The following is a 19,208-nucleotide window of genomic DNA, read 5'->3' as shown; positions in this document are numbered from 1 at the left end:
TGGAGAAATTACACATGCAAGTTAAACATCAGGATTCCGTTAAGCCATCCTTGATGAGGCCACAGAGGGGATTTTTGTAAATGACCATTTATCTTTCCACAACTCCCACCCCTTCAGACTCATTTTTAACCTGTTTGCAGATCTCAGTTCCTCTCCAGCATTCATTCTGCCAACCTCTCTTGCCTCTTCTCAGAATGGAAGTCAGTTTAGAATAGCCATGCATAAAACAGACAACTCTTCCCTCCCACACACAAAAAATAATAATCGGGGCATTTTGCAGATTGATTTTTTCCCCCACACACTATGAAGACTCATTGAGAGAGAAGTGACTTTTCCAACTACTCCTCACTGTGGGGCTCAAAAGGAAGAACAGAGAAAGTAAAAGCCATGCGAGGGAGCCAACAAGTAAGGCGAGCAGGCCTGCTCCTGCTGCACTTACCATCAATATTGCATGCACCTTTCATCGCGCCTCTCTGCACACTGGGACTGAGCGGTACAACGCAGCTTGTTAGCTCCTGCCTGCTGGCAATGGAACCTGACAGCTGTTATTTATAATTCATTAGCCTACTTTGGGACGGCTTCCACCAGCTGCTCCATCTCTCCCCATTGAATTTTGCTCTGGGACGACTTATCTACAGCTCAGCCGAGCCATTAAACAGCAATTAGTAAAAACTGGGCAGATAATAGGATAGCGTGTGCTATTGAATGGATCATACCACGAGTGGATTGTGCACACACTCTAAATCAGAAGGGATGGCTTATTCCAGGCCTACATTAGCAAATAGACCTTTCCTGAGCGAGAATATCATGCATAGTCCACAGTACCGTCAAGTTGGAAAAAACAGCACAGTGACTGCAAGATGGAACAGCACCAAATTGCACAGGACCCTCCCCGCCACGCCCAAGAAGCTTCACTCGGCAAACCGTCCAAAAGCTTCCCAGTCATATTTTGGACACTGTGGGTATGGCATCAAAGTTTACTGGCTTCCATTCATGTGATTACTAGTGCTCTGCTCAGAAGTGAATCTCTTCCCCATCCACCCCAATCTCTGGATTGTGGCATCCTAACTACTAGCTCTTGTTTTGGTAGTAAGGCATTAGAACTTACGAGAGATTTCTAAACTGCCAGTCATTTGTCTGGCAAAGATTGTGGAGTAGATTCTTTACTGCATTGAGCACAGCTCTGCTGCAGGGAAGAAGTGGGGAAGTCTGCTGAGAAGCCAGTTGCGGCTCCCAGTGCAAGTCTGAGTACCTGCTCCAAACTAGGACTCTTGCATAAAATCCCTAAGTCACCCCACACTAGCCAAGGACACATATTAAAGTGCTCTGCTCCTGCCACACACCCTTCTCAGCCCCCCCACCCTCAGCAACCCCTTATGCTGGAGATGGGTTAGCACATGGGTGGCTGATGTGGAAGGTGGCTAAATCACCCCTGCTGGCTTTATGCTGGCGTTCAGCTGGTTCAACCTGGTTATAGGTTGAAACTGAGGTGTGAACACTCCCTTCATTTAAGACTGCTGTAAGGGACAGAAGGGGCCACACCTAAAATAAGGCTGAATGAACATAGGTAGCACATAGAATAGGCCGACTCTCTGACTTTCAGAGCACAGATGCCTGGGTCATGGTGGCCCCCCTCCATCTGCTGCATCCCTCCTACTGGTGAGCAGCAAGTGGTAATTAGGGGCACCTGGGGGCAGCAAATGTTCCCCCTTGAGTTTTTGTTCTTGAACAAGTTGGGTGGGGTGAGCACTCGGCTCAGGAGAGGGGTGGAGAGCACAAATGGCGGGGGCCTCGCGGGGAAGAGGGGTATGGAGGGATGAGCGCGGCAGGCAGTGGGGGCCTAGGGGCAGGGACGGAGCTTCAAGCACTAGGGCCAGCCTCCCCAAACGCAGGAGGCACACATCGCCCATGCAAATGAAGTCTGCCCAGAAACAAGCACCATGTGGGCAGAGGATTCCACTGGATATTTTTCTGAGAGCAAGCACGTACGCGCGCACACACACAGATTGAAAGAAGCTTGAGTGTGTAAGTGGAGAACCTGCTCCTTTTGTTCTTGGTTTCTCCTGCATTCAGAGAAGCAGGACTTGGATGCAGTCTTGTTTGTTTATAAGGAATAGACCAAGAAAATACCAGACTCAATCATCAATTTTTACTCCCAACTGGAACACCCCCAGTTTGACTAGTTGCTCTGGTCCAAAAGGGGTAACGATGATGAAGAGTTTTCATACACAAGGGGAATTCTCCCCTGACATCTGTCCAGAATACGGCCCTCCAAGTCTGTCAGCTGCCATAAGCACATTGATAGCAACTTCATCGGTTCTCAAAAGTCATCTTTCTACCCGTTCAGGGGAGATGTCAGTTTAGTTTTATCCTTTCAGCTTGAAATACTACAGGCCAATCCCTAAAGTCTGGAGGTGGTTTTTGAAACTGGCCTTTAAGCGGTCTCCAAGAGAAGGGTCATACTTGCAGCTGCTGCTGCTGCTGGCAGCAATCCTCCTGACCCACTTTCTGTGGGAAAAGGAAGATAAAGAGCAGAAATAAGGCAAGGGAACCATTTGATAAAAGCATCAATTTGAAATCCTCCCTAGAAAGGAAATTGAAACAGGCTACCAGCAACAAAGTCCGTTTCATCTGCTAGAAGCTGCTTCTCACTTCTGCATACATAGAAGCCTTACAGTTCATAATGTTATAATGTGATGGCATTGAAGCCCAGGAGAATTGCAGTATGGCCTCTGGGTATGCATCTTAAAACCAGAGGGAATCCTGTATGCTAGGATGGATAGAGAACAAGCAGCATGGGCGGTTTACAAAGGTCACTTAGTTTTTTTTAAACAGAGTCAGACCTTGGCCTAACTGGCTTGCCATAAACCTGCAACTCTTCGGCCATTCCTCACATTTACCGGACTGGTTTCTCTCTGCATTTCACATACTGTGCTCAGAAGAGATCATAGTAAGAAGATGCACTGTCTCCATACTGTTTAGTTACTGGGAACTGTGGACGTTTCAGTGGTGATAATTAAAATGGGAGAAAGCAGCTTTTTTCCCCAGGGTATCCATACTGCCCAAGTAGTATTGTCACATTCCCACTTACTATCTAGTTTCCTTAGAACTGGGGATGGACAGGAAAGGGAGGTTTTGCATGGTATTTATACAGCTTTTGAATAGAAGGTTTAAACCTCACTCAAGTGGGGGGGAAAAAAAAGCAAGCAGAAGTCAAACTTTTGGTTAGAAAAGACTAAGTTAAACATCAGTTAATCTGATTGTTGTTTGACTTGCTAATTAGCTGAAGCTTTTTATGGGCAAGTCAGTGAAACCACAAAGTGGAATTTGGGTTCTAAACTTGGTGAATTTAGTATCCTTGGGGAAAAACAGGAACAAAAAACACATTCATAGCTCTGAAGACTCAACTTTGTCTATGAACCCCATACAAACACCAGTAGTGGCAGCATAAACCACCGCACCTCCTATCGACATGCCTCAACCCTGACCCGGAGCGACTATCTCCAGGGTTCATTCAGTATGGTTTCTGTGCTGAGATAGTCAATAAGAGGCCATCTAGGCTAGCAATTTTTGCAACATGAACATCTGTCCACTAGTAACTGATGAAAGCCAAATTCACTTCACGTTGACCACTGAACAGCAAGACATTAACAGCTTTCACTCACTGCCAAACTTGACTGGATTTGAGGTGAAAAGCTCCATTACCCACCCCCTAAGCAATGCAGTCCCTCAGATAAGCTAGTCTGTTCCAGATGCAGCATGCCAGTAAGAGATAATCTAGAGAGGTCTTCTTTTTGGCTAAAGAGATTACACTTTTTTATTTAATGTGACCGAATAAATCATTTGGTAGTAACAATATCAGAGAAAGGGAATGAGGCTAGAAGATGGCCTCCTGCTTTGAAAATAAACATGTTGGCTGCACCATGGCTTTTTTTTTAAACTAGCAAAAAAGAGGTGATTATCCAGTCAGTGTTCAATTCCATTGGCTCTCTCTCAATTAATGAATACCAGATAAGCCAGACACACACTAGCCTCACACAAAATGATTACGTTTCTCTCCTCTTTTAGGAGATTTGTTTTAAGAATTCTGGTCCATTTTTTTGCAGCAGTAAATAAACTGAGTCTTCTCTTTAGCTCAAGAGTGATGACAATAGTGATGCATTTAATCAGATTATTTCCAGCGCCATTAGTTCTGCTTAGATTTGGGAACCGCTGAAAATACTAACACAGAAGCAGTTTTAGTCCTGCTGCCCAGCTCCTCCAGGAAAATGCCCCCTTCTCCTAGAAAGCTCCTGTAATTTACACACAAGTTATTGCATCAAATAAATGAACCTAGGCCACACAGCTACATGGGAAACCTTGGACTGCCTGCCATGTCAGCAGGGCTGGGAGGCTGCCTTCTAAGCCCTTGGACTGAAGAAAAAAAGGGGAGGTGACCTGGCATTACCACAACTCTGCTTAATTTGGATGTGGCACTGACTAAGTTCCAAGAAGGGAGCCTTATCTAGGCATCAGCCAAAGAGACGGTGTTTCAAGGGCAAATACCTGTAAGGGTGATAAAGCCCACTGGGAGTCATCCTTGAACCAACAAATAGGGTACAAAATAAGGGATATTATGAACTTAACCTTTCTGTTGGAAAAACATTTACCTAGCATGGTTAGGAGTAATGCAGAACAAGACGATAGCTGAAGGATTAGTACAAAGTAAGCCTCCTGCGAGAAGAGAGAATCTTTTCCTAGTTGGTGTTCTTTGCACTAACTCTTTGTATACAGTTGTTTTCACTGCTTCTTTTGTATAGTTAGCTAGTCTCCCCACCATTTAAAAAAAAACAAAACAAAAAAACCTGACTATTCTGAATACACTGTGTGTAAGAAAGATTTCCGATTTCCAAGTATTACACTTGTTAGAGAGGTCAGCATCTATTTCATGGAACTTAGGGAGATGAATTAAACCTTTCATCAAAGTTTGATGTCACATTGATGCACTAGTGCAGTTAGGATAGAATAGGTCTTTCATACCTGGCATTACTAAAAATGTTTTCTAGGTTATATTTCTGATACCACACTTCTAATCCTGCAGCAAGCATTTCATGAGTCCAAAAATTGTCAGAAGTTAAAAGCAGACATACATACATATTTGCATTCCTTTGTCTGGATATTGGAGGCAACGATTAGTGTCTTGCTCATTGCATTGTTTCTTATATTTAAGAAAATTACTAGAGGAAAAAATAAAATGGACTAGAGAGAGTCCTGCTCCAAGCTGATGGTGCGCCTTAAGTTACTGTTTTTAGATGCACCTTTGCTGGTCTTTGAGTGGACCTCAGAGATCCCAGCACTGGCCCTCACAGGATTATCCTTCTGGCTCAAGTGCACATCACACACTTGATAATGAGGACAAGGGCTATCTGCCTAGCACCCTGGAAATAGGTATAGGAAATGCAGTTGCAGTAACTCGTAGGAAGAGACTAAACTTGCATCACTTCAAGTTTAGTCTCTTCCTTGTGTTTAGCCATCTCCCCCATGCAGTCCAATGTGATGGAATGCTCAGGAATGAAGCCATTAAGACCAACTCATTGCTTAAAAAGGGAGAGGGAGCTCATGAACAAATTAAATCACCTCCCATGAGCCTTGGGTGATCTTCTAGTGACCCTATATAGGACAGGCCACACTGCTAACTACAACCTCATGGCAAAGCCTGTAGTTCTTACTCCCTTCAGTGTCCCATTTAGACCCATCTACTAGCCTTATGGAGCCTTCAGAATGGGATGCTAAACTTATAGTTGGTTGTGCCAGCACAACAGATACCCATTTAACTGAAGGGTCTGCTGTCCCTATTGAGGAGAAGCAGCCGCTTCCATCAGCAGCAGGAGTCTTAACCTCCAAAGCAATTATTCAGTTTGGGAAAATTAACAGGCTCCAATCAGGCAAGGTCAAGTGAAGGAAGAACATACTCCAAGGTGCCTCCTGAGGGTGAGTTCCTTTGCTTTTTCAGGGTTATCTTCACTGTTATCAATGAGCTAGTTAACTGGTTCCTGGTACCGTACCCATGCTGTAACTGATACAGTTGAATCAGTGAACAGTCAGAATAGCTGTTTCCCGTCTACCCATTTGTCACCTTTAGTGAAAATGAAGAGCAGCTGCCTAGTGTCTAAAGTCAGTCTTGGTCATCTTCTCAATTGAGAGATAATTCTCATTTTGCACAGGCCTGGATCACTGTGCAAAGAAATGAAATAAGGCAATGAGTTCACTGTGATTACAGGGCTCCTGTAGTTAAGACCTCTATAAACAAAGGAACTGGAATCCCTTCCTTCCTTCCCCGGAGTGTTTGATCAATAAAGCATTCCAAGATTGAGACTGAGGGCGAGAATACTAACAGACCGTTTTACACAGAATTTTACCTCCTTCCACAAACATTTCCTGTTTCCAATCTCTGAACCGCCAGCCATCAGCAGAGTAACGTTTCTAATTCCTTATCAGTTTCACAGTACTCTGTTAATAGCAGAAACACACACACATAAAAGAGCAACATACAGCCAGAAGGCTGGGATTTGGAGCTTTATACTTATGAAACTTCTTTAAAATGTTTCATAACACAAAACCAAAGCTGCATAGTTGTCAACATCTCTCTTTATGGGCCAATACCCTAACTGCTCCCTAGAACTGTTTGACCATAAAACAGAGCTGGACTCAGAGCATAAGATAGATGTGTAAAATAGTTAATCTGACCCTATGCTGCTTTGATAATTATCTCACCCAGCCCTAAAGATCCCTCTTCTTTAGGTTGCAATCAGAATCACATACCAACTGAATAGCCAGCCACTGCTCTCCAGAGGCTCATACAGCAATCGGTTCCTCTACCTACTACTGAATCACAGTTCTGAGCAGCAGTTTAACAATGTGGACTTTTAGCTACTGGGACTCAAATCCAAAAGCCATTAAAGCACTGCTTGCGTAAGTGCTCCATTATCCCTTTGTCATGAGGGTGTCATGTTGTGCGGCTGCTAAGTGTAATAAAAGAGGCATGAGCTCTTGCTTCCCATGGCTATGAGGTATTTATGCAATGACCCCAAGGCAGAAAAACCTTGATTTCAGTAACTAATCATGTGTTTTCAGGACGATCTGCAGAATTTATTTGGAGAGCGGGCTGAGAAGATCGAAGGTGACATTTTCTATTTACCTGGCTGAACCCTTCTATTTTAAAAGCAGATGAGAATTAAAGACAACGAAAGCTGTATAAATACGTTAGCTTGTAAAACTAGGCTGCCAGCTGGACTATGTTCTCTAGAACCCACACACAGTCTTGCAAGGAGTCTAACACTTAATGTAAACATCACTTTTGCTAGAGTGCAACTATCCAAATGATCAAACTATTTCAAGGAATACTATTTTCATATTTCAGCTTGCAACCCGGTGTCTCTGGTAAATCCTTTAACACAAACGTAATCGCTCCTAATACAGGATAAGTACACGAATTAGGATGATTCTGGTACAACAATCAGCACTGGAATGTCAACAAAACTGGCACTTAAGTGGTCAAAGTTAAACACTGTATTCTGGGAGATGAGGGAAATTCATACTACTCTCTGCAATGTTGTTTTGGCTTGTTTGGCTGCTGAACTGAATATGACCAGAAGAAATAGAATCTCCTTAAAAAAAATAAAATAAATAAAAATAAAATAATAATAATAATAATCTTGGCTGTTTCTGTACTTCCTAGCATCCAACAGAAGTTTAAACCCCAAATTCAGATTTTCTGCATCTATGGATTTCCACTCACAGCTAAAAAAGAATGAAGATACAGAATGAAAAAGGAGAGGTCACTGAATATGCCTGTCTGTGAGAAAAAATTCTGGGGGGGGGGGGGGGGGGGGGGGGAAAGAGAGAAGAGAGAAAGATTCCTGTAGGGTATTGGCTTTTCAGATCTTTAAATTGTCTCTGCTTTTCGCAGCATTTTATCTACATTTCTAATACCAGCCTCAAATACTAGGCCACCAGCGCTACCCTCAGTGCCAGCTTCTGCTACTACGCTGAGTATCTGAGCCAGTCACAATCCTAGTACTTACCAGTACTGAGCACTGCATAATCCTCCACCACTTTAGAGATGTAGGCATCAGGGTTAACACAGAAGTCACTGGAGCCCTGGAGAGAAGAAAAAGGAAAGTCAACTATACCATACAAAAGGTTCAGCCATATCTGTGTCGGGGAATCCTCCATTAGGGGCTCTCAAGTTTGGGGATATGCCAGAAGTCAGGCCCCATAAGTCTTCCATCTCACCAACCTCCCCCCAGAAGCAGTTTCTACAGATCTATTGCCCAGCCTTCCAGCAGAGTGGAGTTGGGATACTAGCTAGCAAACTGCATTATGGAGGTATAATTTCTGAACCTGTTTCAGATGTTATTTACTAGGACAGCTACTGAAAACCAGAAGTCCCATGAAGACACGAGCACTGGGAGTCATTTATTCATGTGCCTGATAAATCTGCAGTGTAGGGTGTGGGAAGGTTGGACCAGAGCCACTTACCACTGCAACAGCCAGCTCCAGACCCAAGGATCCCCAACTGACAATTAGAGCAAGCACCCCTAGAAGACATACCCTGCAGATGGAACAAGAGACAGATAAGATGGCTGATGTATTGGTTCCAATTCAAACACCCAAATGCTTTAAACAAGGGCTTCTTAGAGTTCAAAAGCAATAACTAACCAGTTTTCATTTGTGTAATTTGCAATGTGAAACAGACAGTCAGTGTCTTGTATGCAAATCCTATTTGGAATACAGAAACCTGCATACCAGCATGCATTACTTACACTAAGATTGAAGCAGTCCAGGTCTGTAGTAACCAAAGGTAGTTAATCTAAGAGGTTGTTTAGTGGCCTGTATCATTTGATTGGAAACCTCCCGCCCCACAAGCCTCTATCCAGTTCCTAGCAGGACACTGACCGCCTCAGCAAGGCAAATCAAGGATTAAATGGACACTGAGACTAGAAGTGGCCTTTAGAAGCACATTGGCAAGGAGAGGTTTGTATTCTTGCCATCTGTGCTGGACCTATTCTTTGGGGGAGAAGACTGCTGTTTTAAATATTGCTAATCTGGCATCTCATGAGAACAAGGATGTAAAAGTGTTTGAATTCCCAAAGTAGAGGGGATACAAGCAAGGGAGGCATGTTCAGTGTTACACACTAACAAGCATGACTGGATCCCACAAAAAGCCCCCCTCTTTTCCCCCCCCTTCATTACTGGTCTTGACACTTGCTAGTGGAAGTAAAAAGGGGATGGGGAAGAGACTAGATTTACCTGGAAAGTTACTCCGTTTTAGATCACACCCCCTTCCCCAGCTGTCCTATTAGATTTTCCAAATCCTCCTCTGATCTACCCAGGTACTGTCCTTCACCTAACCTACCTAGACCCTTTTGCAGCACCATAGGTTTCCAACGAGCAGTGGAAACAGACAGACAACAGGACTTTTTGATCTGAATAGTGAAAATCCCAATAAGGTTTCTGAAATAAGTTGGGCTGTCAGCATTCAGACACTGCCGGGCAGCTTTCCAGCATGGTGCCTGTGGATGGCAACATGCAAGTCACCTCACAAGGGAGTTTTGAAATTCATTCCTTAGATATGGTCCTGACGTTCCATCCCCAAACAAAGCCATGCAGCTAGTGGGTTCTACCACAGTCAGTCAGTCAATTCCTAGTCATCCTGGTGTCAAGTACTCAAGGAAGCAAAGGAAATAAGATCCAGTGCACAGCGTATCAGCCCACAGCTCAGTCAGAAGAGTTAACATCTATTACATGCTAGATTCACAGATTCCTTGGCCAGAAGGGATCATTGTGATTCTCTAGTCTGACCTCCCGTATAACATAGGCCCTAGAACTTTCCCAAAATACACCTCTACCCCGATATAACGCGACCCGATATAACACGAATTCGGATATAACGTGGTAAAGCAGTGCTCCGGGGGGGGGGGGGGGGGAAGGCTGCGCACTCTGGCGGACCAAAGCAAGTTCAATATAACGCGGTTTCACCTATAACGCGGTAAGATTTTTTGGCTCCTGAGGACAGCGTTCTATCGAGGTAGAGGTGTAATTGCTCTTGAACTAGAGCATCTCTTTTAGAAAAACATCCAACCTTGATTTTAAATTTGCCCGCGATGAAGACTCCAGCAGAACCCTGGGTAAATTGTTCCAATGGTTAATTACTCTGTTAAAAGTTTACACCTTATTTCCAAACTGAATTTGTCTAGCTTCAAATTCCAGCCATTGGATTGTGTTATGCCTTTCTCTGCTGGAATGAAGAGCTCAAATATTTGTTCCCTACATAAGTATGTATAGGCTCTAATTAACCCCTAAACCTTCACTTTTGTAAGATACAAATCCTCTAGCAAGAGATACTTTCACACCTCCAAAAAACAACCCATCAGTTCTCCCCAGTTTAAGAGAAACCCAGATTCCCAACCCATGCACTCCATCTTTTGGGCCAGAATGGACTAGTTGAGATATCCTAGCAGAATGATTATATTCCAATAGCTGGAGGAGGAGCAGAAGCCGCTAAATGTACATTAACAGTACCATTATAATCTGGGGAAGAGGAAAGGTGGCATTAGTAATCGTAAACTAGTCTATCAGTTATCCCAAATTCCAGGCCTCTGGGAATTAACATAGTCTGAGTGTACAAGAAGTCAGAGTATAATGGCTGTTTCATAAAAAAGGACAAAAACTGTTCATGATTGAGATATTTACATTGACATTCATTGCCATATTTTGTTAATGTAAATTAAATACCTAGTGCATTAGGATCATCTGAATAGTAAACCAGGGAAGGGCTATATTCGTTTGTTGTACTGACATCAGACCCTCATTAATGGCTAGAAGAGCCAAAATAGTTTATTGCATTTTGCAATTCATCAAATCATAACAAAATCAAGGGAATTGCATACAAAAAAAAAATCCCACTTTTTGAAAAGTTTTGCTTTAATTATACATTGCATTATATTAGTAAGCGTGTGGCTTATTTCATAGAAGAAATGAAGGCTCAGCAATACACAACCTCTGGACAGTACTCTGCTATTCAGTCTGAGTCTTGCTCCACTTCTGGGCAGAGTGATTGTGAAAATTATCAGGTTTGTATATTAACAAGGTTCTGCTGTATTGTGACATATGGATAAGGTGGCGTTGTACACTTTGACATGTTCAGCCTATCAGTTCACAATGGAGCATTTGGTGTTTTAAATGTAAATGAAGGGGATTGGGTCAGTAACTGTTTGACTAGAAGATCTACAACTGGCATTTCACCATCTTGCTTGGCTGTAAAACATGGGTTCTTTATTTTGTGAACTTCCTTTGGGGAATGCCTTAATTTGAGACTCTGGCTAATAAAGAATGAGTTTCTAATTTGAACTGCGGGTTTACCATCTGTGCATACATTTGCAATTTTGTCCCTTATAACGTACCAAGTATGTAATAATCTGGCAGGTAACAAGGCTGAATATACAGTGCAATTACTATCATGCTAGGACAATTACGATCATGCCAAGGGGCCATCATGGTATCAAATTTCCATAATGTTTACAAATGCATATTTGGCTAGGATCACACTAAGGATGAAAACCATGTCAGAAGATGGCTGGGGCAATAGAGTTTTATTTTAACGTGATGCCCCAGCACGGTGGAAATATCTGCAATGTACATGTGAATAAAGTTGATGCCCATGACTAGTTCTACTCTGACACACACCTCTTGCTTCGCAGCAGTTTCAGTGGCCTTCACAGTAAACAGTTTCATGTCTGCTGAAGTGTCACAGCCAAGGCCAGAGGAAAGGTAATACGACAATTAGGCATACTACCAGGATGCGTGTTAAGGTGCAAGGCTGGAGACTGCATTAACAGTATTAATCACCAGATTTAAGCCCCACCCCCACACCCCTATCCGGAGCATCAATGGATTCTTCCTTTTAAAAGGCCATTTTAATCTTGAGAGGGTCTTCAATTGGGGTGACAGTACCATGCACTGCAGCTTTCCTGCCTTGGGTAAGTGAGACAGAAAGAGGTTACCGGTGCTAACTGTTGGAATCGAGGCACTCTCAGGAATAAGTTCCTTGTCTTTTTGACACTAAAGCTGGATGTTAAACAGATACAGAGTTCTTCTGACAAAAAAACACCTTCCTGTGAATGTATCCCAGATGTTGTCCTAACCCTGTCAGTTTAGAGAGGCTCTGCAGAGGATAGCTCTAATTGGTAAGCACACGATCAGCCATCATTGCACTCTACAAATACTACTCAGCAGCCCATGAATGGATTCAACGGCACAGTCTGAAGGACTCAACTAGCTATTGTTAATCCTCTGCCTGCATTTCCTCAAGAACTGTCTCACTGACAGGACTTACCCAATGAGAATGGCCTTGGAATTTCTAATTAGTCCAAAGAGCACCAGCAAACAGATCAGCACATGGAATAGAAGTAGGCCCAGGTATCCCAGCCACCTGCAATATATGGAAACATAGTCTGAAGACAAAAATTGGTGTCTAGAGAATAGGCGAGCATGTCTTGAGAGAGAAACTTGGCTCTCCCCCACCACAGTCAAGCCTAGCAAGTAAAATTCACTACTAATTACTAATGATGAATTGCACTACTCAGATCACATAACTAGTCTACAGTGTCCTCAGCTGGCTAGCTCTGGTAAACAGGCGTGAGAAAGTGTTTGCAAGAGTGACCAAAGCATTAAGATGTTCAGTAACATGCTTCAAACTTAAAGGTGACTGGTCTATGCAGCTGGACACTATATAGAAAGAGCAAATACAACAATAGTCCAGGAAGTTTAGTTTGATCTATATCTGCCTGAAGAATAATAAGCGCACTTCTGGACAGAGGGTACTCCTGAAGTACCTCTGAGCAGACTATTCATTTCTCTCCCAAATAGTGATGGTCAATTCTGTATATCTCCAGTGGCTGCTGCGTAACAAGGCCTCTGTATCGTGAATGCATTATAGCGTGTGGCAGGCCTTCATCTATAGAACGTCCAGACAGCGAGGCAGCAAAGTGAAAAAGCTAACCCCATGCCAGCACCAGAGTGTGAGCAACACAACTTAATGGACTTTACCTGCTCAAAGTAACGCTGATCTGCTGATTAAGTCAAGTCACATTTGTTCTAATAGGTTTTTACCAAGACTCAGCACACTCTTGCTCAGGAAAACAATCCCAATAAAGACAGACCTAAAATCCCTGCTGGTGTATAACAAACCTATAGATCAACTAACTAGAAAAATCTTCAGTAGTTGATCTGACCTGAAAGACATAAGCTTTAGCATCCATCATGGCCCAACACACACATCATATGGATGTCACATCAGTGGTACAGGCCAACATGTTGCCCACCTGTACCAGTCATATAGATCAATCTGAACAGCCAGTTCCTCTAATGACAGTTCCTCATTCTTCCAGAAAGGAATCTCTGTTGTTTGCCTGACCAAATCATCCAAGAGGCCCTGGAGTTTCTGGATGACGTGCAGGTAATCAGTCTGTTTCATGAACATCTCCTCAAGGATCAGCAGGTTCGGCTCCATAGTTTGGTTCAGGGCCACTGCAGTGTCCAACACCTGTGGATCAGACAGAAGAACATGGGGGGGGGGGGGGGGAAAAAAAAAAAAAAAAAAAACAAATTAAAAAGGGAGTCCGCCGGTCGAGGAAGGGGGGGGGGGGGGGGGGGGGGAAGGAGGAGAGAGAGAAGATAGGGATAATCCCTGTCAACAAGTGATGGACAATTTCCAGATTACTGCACCAAGGCTCTTCCAGACTCTGGGACCATTTATCTTCACAGGTAACTTACAATGAGGGAGTCATAACTTCGGATTCATTTGGCACTGAAGATGGAGGTAAGCCACCACAAGTACCACCATAAACCTAGGAAAGATTCACCAGGGCTGGGCAGGAAAGAGCATAAGCTTATTTCCCTGCTTTTAATCAGGCTCCTTTGCTTGACTTTGGGATGGATTGTAAAGCAGCGGCTTCCTTTTAAGCTACAAGTCAGCGTGCACTGGAAGCTCACTGTAGTGTTGGGATAACAATAGGCAGACCAAGGCTGCAGAGAAGTAACAAAATGAAAGCCCCTAAAAGCAGCAAACCGGAGCACAATACTGCAAACCATCATGTTTATTAACAATGCCATTTACTACAGAGCTACTGTTCTCTGCTTTTGGCCTGGCACCTCTTCTGCAGGCGGAGGAGTGCTAATGAGAAGCTGTTTTTAACCACACACAATCGTGAGAGAACACTTCATTTAACATGTTTAATTTGCTTTGATATTTTTAGAAGCAATAGAGACTGAAGAAATTATCTCCCCATTAATGGAAATTGTGGCGAACACTTCTCAATTCAGAGAGTAACAAAAGAGGGGAAGACACAGATGGAAACATCTGTCTCACACACCTCATTTCCTTGCTACAGTCCTTCCCTGTACTTACCCGGTCTTGGACCCCAGCCACCGTGCGGTTTGCATGTCGCAGTGAGTATGTCAGCCGGTGGATGCCGTCACTGGTCTCCCCATTTCCATAGAAGCCAACAGCGATGCCAGCGCTGTGGACAGAAGAGCAAGGAAGGGCTGGTTTACAGCAAGAGTTTATCTATGCAAGTTATTGCTGCTTCTTTCAGCACTCCTACCCTCCCACCAGGATTTCCCTCAGGAGGAGAGCAGCATGCCTTCAGCTCTGAGGTAATGACACTATCCCTATTCACTAGGACAGACGGAAAGATATAAGGGACTGATTTGGTGAACCTGAAAATCAGATCTGATATGCTACAAGTGTAACTGTGGGCTCTGTTCAGTGCCTCTAGGCTGAGAGACATGCACCCTTTTGTTAGGGGTAGGAAAAAAAGAGTAGTTTATGGCCCAGCTACGAGAGTTAGGCCCAGTCTACATGGGGCGGGGGGGGGGGGAATCAATCTAAGATACGCAACTTCAGCTACGAGAATAGCGTGGCTGAAGTTGACGTATCTCAGATCGACTTAGAATCACTTACTTCGCGTCCTCGCGGCATGGGATCCACGTCCGCCGCTCCCCCATGGACTCCGCTTCAGCCTCTCGCCGTGGAGGAGTTTCGGAGTCAATGGCAGAGCGATTGGGGATCGATTTATTGCGTCTACACTAGACGCAATAATCGATCCCTGATAGATTGGTCACTACCCACCAATCCGGCGGGTAGTGTAGACGTACCCTTAGATGCAGGGCAAACAGAATTCAAACATCCCCATGGGCTATCTGGATTATAATCACCTAGCCAAGTGTCCCCCCAACTACCCTGAGGTACTGCTGTGCATTGCTAAATAGGTGCCACATTCCAACCCACATGCAGGAGAAGCCATTCACACCCACTGTTGAAAAGCCTTACTTAGGCCATGTCTATACATACAGCGCTGCAGCTGCGCCACTGCAGCGTGTCTGGTGAAGACGCTCTATACCACTGTGTGAGCGGCAGAAGCTATGGTGGGAGAGCTCCTCTTGCCAACGTAGCGCTGTGCACACGAGCACTTATACCGACATACCTCATGTCGCTGAGGCAGGTGGCTTATTCACACCCCCGAGTAACAGAAGTTATCCTGACATTACAACAGTAAGACAGGATCCGTGTAGACAGAGACCCCATGCCTCAAGCATCTGTGCACGAATTACTTTGCTCCAGACCCATCTTATTAACCCCCCCTCCCTTATTCTAAAATATAAAACTGCATCAGCATCTACTTTGACCAGTCCTCTCATAGCATCAAGATTTCTAATGGGGATTATGGTATTAAGATAGCAGGGACTTGTAACCACTGGGACACAAGTTTAGAAAAAATAAAAAGTTGATTTTCAAAGCAAGAGAATTTAGTTTGGGATCGTTCAGACTCTTACTGATGTATAACCTGGGCTCTGGTCAGACAGACCCATTTTCCAGTCAAAACCATGGATTGGTTCTTTTGGAATCCATTAACCAAAAGGAGGCAGAGCACGTAACCAAGGAACAGCAATGGAAACGGGACGGGTATCTCCTCCAAGTCAGTGACACCTCCTTGCTTCCATCAGGCAATCACACCAGAGACACTTTCAGTGATCTCCCTTTCCATTCCTCCCTCACCTAAAATCCATCCACCCAGTTCTGTCCCCAGTAGGATGGGGCGGGAAGAGAGAAGGAAGGAAGGTATGTAGTTAACCTAGACAACAGGTTGCCTAAATTATGGCAATTCTTGTGTTTTTTGAACTTCCTGTTCCCATTTCAGATTTTGGGGCTTCACACAAAGATGGGAAAGATTCCTGGTGCAATGGTGGCCCTCAAGATGCCATGTTTATTTGTTTCATTGGGTGTTTTTAGGTCTCTAGCTTGAATACTAGCTAGACATCTAATTTCTCTGCACCAACTTTCTGCCAATCCCTGGGTTACAGGTTACAGCTACTGCCCTGGAGGTTTGATAGTGGTGTAGGAAGGAAGTACTCCAAACAAAACCCTTCAGAACCAGGGGGGGCGGGGGGGGAAGAGAGAGATAATGGACTTTTGCACGTGGATCTGTCCTGGCAAGTATGCCAAGCGGTCTTCCAAATTTCTAGCTCAGATAAATTCCTCCTTTGCTGCAGAAAAAAAATAGCCCCCCCGCTCCCTAGCCGTACCATGTTAAAAAGGACCAGCAGGACAGTGTAGCTAGCCCCAACTGCATCTCTACTTGTTCTCAAACACACAGAAAACAGAAGCAGAGATCACACACTGGAAGCAGAGCAGCTGCATGAGTGTGTCAGTCCCATGGATTTTCCCAGCAATCAGGGCCTTCATAAATTATAAAGGGCATGGCCTGTAAAAGCCTTAGTTGAGGAGTTTTCCACAGAGGGAGTAGCTGACCTACATCTTGATTGCTTCAGGAAGAGGCAGAAGGCATACAATTCTAATGACATTTACAGTCCTAGTACAGGAAAGAGATTCAATTCCCATGAACACTTTTCCACAGAAGCACTTTCATCATGTAAATGGAATTGGTAATTATACAGCGAAAACCCTCCAGATTCCTCCCCTGCTGGAATTTCTATCTTTGACAGTAGCTGTAACTCCAGGATGAGCGTTAGTCATGAGCAAAGCAAACTAGAAGCGGACAGTCCAGGGCTGTGTCCTGCGTGAGAAGAAGCTTGGAGCCATGTCACTGCACTACGCACATCAGCCCCCGCCAACCCCATGCTTAGTAGCCAAGGAAAGTAGCTGCGGGGGGGGGGGGGGGGGGGTGGCACCAGACACTGAGCAGATCGCACCCTCCCCGAGAACGGAGACAAAGTCTCCTGATTGTTTTGTTGTCTAAATTGAGTCCGTTCTAGACCATTCTTAAGAATGGAGCAGCACAGATTTGATCCCTACGGTTTTTGTAGGACCACTATTCTGCAGCAAACTACAGCTGCATTAGAGTCACTCCTCCAGAACAGACTTGATCAGCGCAGGAGTCAGCTGCCTGGTTCTCAGTATTCTCTGCACAGCAGCATTTTAATCAAAACAGATCAGAAACAGCACCCTTAAGGAGTAGCAGACACTTTGTACTTAATAATGGGGCACAGCCAGGTGCCTAAGCCAGTTTTACTGTACCCTGTTCAGTTTATAAATACTGACTAGGCAGTTGAGCAGCCAGCCGCGTAAGAGACAGACATACGCTAAGCCGTCAGAGGGTTCTAGAGCTGCGGCACTAGAACAGTGGTTAGTCTCTTGCTTCCCTGACAAAGGAGGCAGATGTTCACTTGAGTGCCCTTCTCCCACCAAGAGACAGCAACTTCCATAGAAGGAAATCTATTAAGACATTCAATATCAGGATTGGAGGATAAAGGAAATTCAAAATTAAAGATACCACTGAAGTCTGCAAGTCAAGATGTCTGTCATACATCCACTGTGGGCTAAAGACGGTGTTAATTACACCACCAAGAAGAACTATTCAATCCTGTTCTTTGTCAGTAAGAGCCACTGAAATACAGAAGTTCTTTTTACAGAAGCAAGTTTCACAACATGTCCATTCCCCAGGACCGGCTCCAGGGTTTTTGCCGCCTCAAGCAATTGCGATCGGAGTCAGCTCCACCACGTCGCTTTCTTCTTTGGCGGTAATTCGGTGGCAGGTGCTTCCCTCCGAGAGGGATCTGCCTCCAAATTGCCGCCCCAAGCACCTGCTTGCTGGGCTGGTGCCTGGAGCCGGCCCTGCCATTCCTTTTCCTACCACAATGGAGGGAAGGAAGCTCAGTGCCTGCAAGGGTTGCTGTGCTCTGGTCCCAGCTGTGAGAGAGAATGAGCTGTCACAGGTCAGGGGAAGGCAGCTTGAGATTAGCGAGAAAGTAATGGGGATGCCACTGGGGAATCCTAGCAAAAAAAGATCTGTCTTAGTAAATATTCTTACCTAGATTATCTAACAGACACTAATGTAATAACTGCTAAAAAAGTACACGGTGCGTATCATAGCAGTGGCGCCTGTCCTGTGGGGCTGGCTGGGGGTGGCTCCCCGCTCCAAGTGTTGTGACCGCTATGGTCGCAGGGCCACTCACTCAAATTTGGCCCCACTGGCAGCCTGTCATTGTCACAGAGGGGTGGCTGGGCCAAACCTGAGTGTGTGACCCCCTGCAGCAAGGAGCAGAATCCAGGCAGCCCTGCAGGACGGAGCTGTAGGAGTCACCACTGTGGGAAGTCGGATTTTGGGTGCCCATCTAAAGCAGCCTCTAAGTGTCTCAACACAGATGCAGAGTGCTGACAACTCCAAGTAAAATCATCTGCAGCTGTGGATGTGCCACTCTGAAAACTGGACTCAAGACAACTCAGCTTGGGTACCCAAAAATGGTGAAACAGAATTAGAAACCACTTTTGAAGAGTCTGTGTCTTAGCAAGCATTTGCCTGAAGTTTTATAGGAGCAGTTAGAGAGAGAGAGAGAGAGAGAGAGCGAGAGAGAGAGAGAGCGACGCCGGCCACTGGGCTGTGTAAATGGAGGCACTATTTGCTATCTGCTGGAAAATTTCTTTTCTTTGCATTAGAATGTAAATATTTGTCCCATTACACAAACCAGATATGCATTGGAGAACACAGGAAGGTTCTGAAGAAGTATATTCTGTGGCTGAGTGTAAGCAGACCTGCCAATCTCAGAGCACTGTGCTCTAGGGCTCAATACTCCCACACCTCACAGTGTGAAGGAGACATGCTTTGTACCACTCAGCATGACTCCTCCCCGCAAGGACAGGCTCAGTG

At 44.7% G+C, this 19,208-nt stretch overlaps 1 protein-coding gene across 2 annotated transcripts in view; it reads right to left on the bottom strand.

Moving 5' to 3' along the window:
• Positions 1–19,208, bottom strand: part of TTYH3 (tweety family member 3) — a 97,112-nt gene that overhangs the window by 20,024 nt on the left and 57,880 nt on the right. For both annotated transcript variants that reach the window (XM_024214055.3, XM_024214056.3), the window contains exons 3-7: positions 14,450–14,561; positions 13,365–13,585; positions 12,377–12,472; positions 8,521–8,593; positions 8,064–8,139 (exon numbers count right to left, since the gene is read on the bottom strand). In XM_024214055.3, coding sequence (XP_024069823.1) covers positions 8,064–8,139; positions 8,521–8,593; positions 12,377–12,472; positions 13,365–13,585; positions 14,450–14,561 — 578 coding nt within the window. The remainder of the gene's footprint in view (positions 1–8,063; positions 8,140–8,520; positions 8,594–12,376; positions 12,473–13,364; positions 13,586–14,449; positions 14,562–19,208) is intronic.

Source organism: Terrapene carolina, unplaced genomic scaffold (assembly GCF_002925995.2).
Source record: "Terrapene carolina triunguis isolate 2854851 unplaced genomic scaffold, T_m_triunguis-2.0 Scaffold93, whole genome shotgun sequence".
NCBI classification, from domain to species: domain Eukaryota; kingdom Metazoa; phylum Chordata; order Testudines; family Emydidae; genus Terrapene; species Terrapene triunguis.
This window is presented reverse-complemented; position numbering and strand designations above follow the sequence as displayed.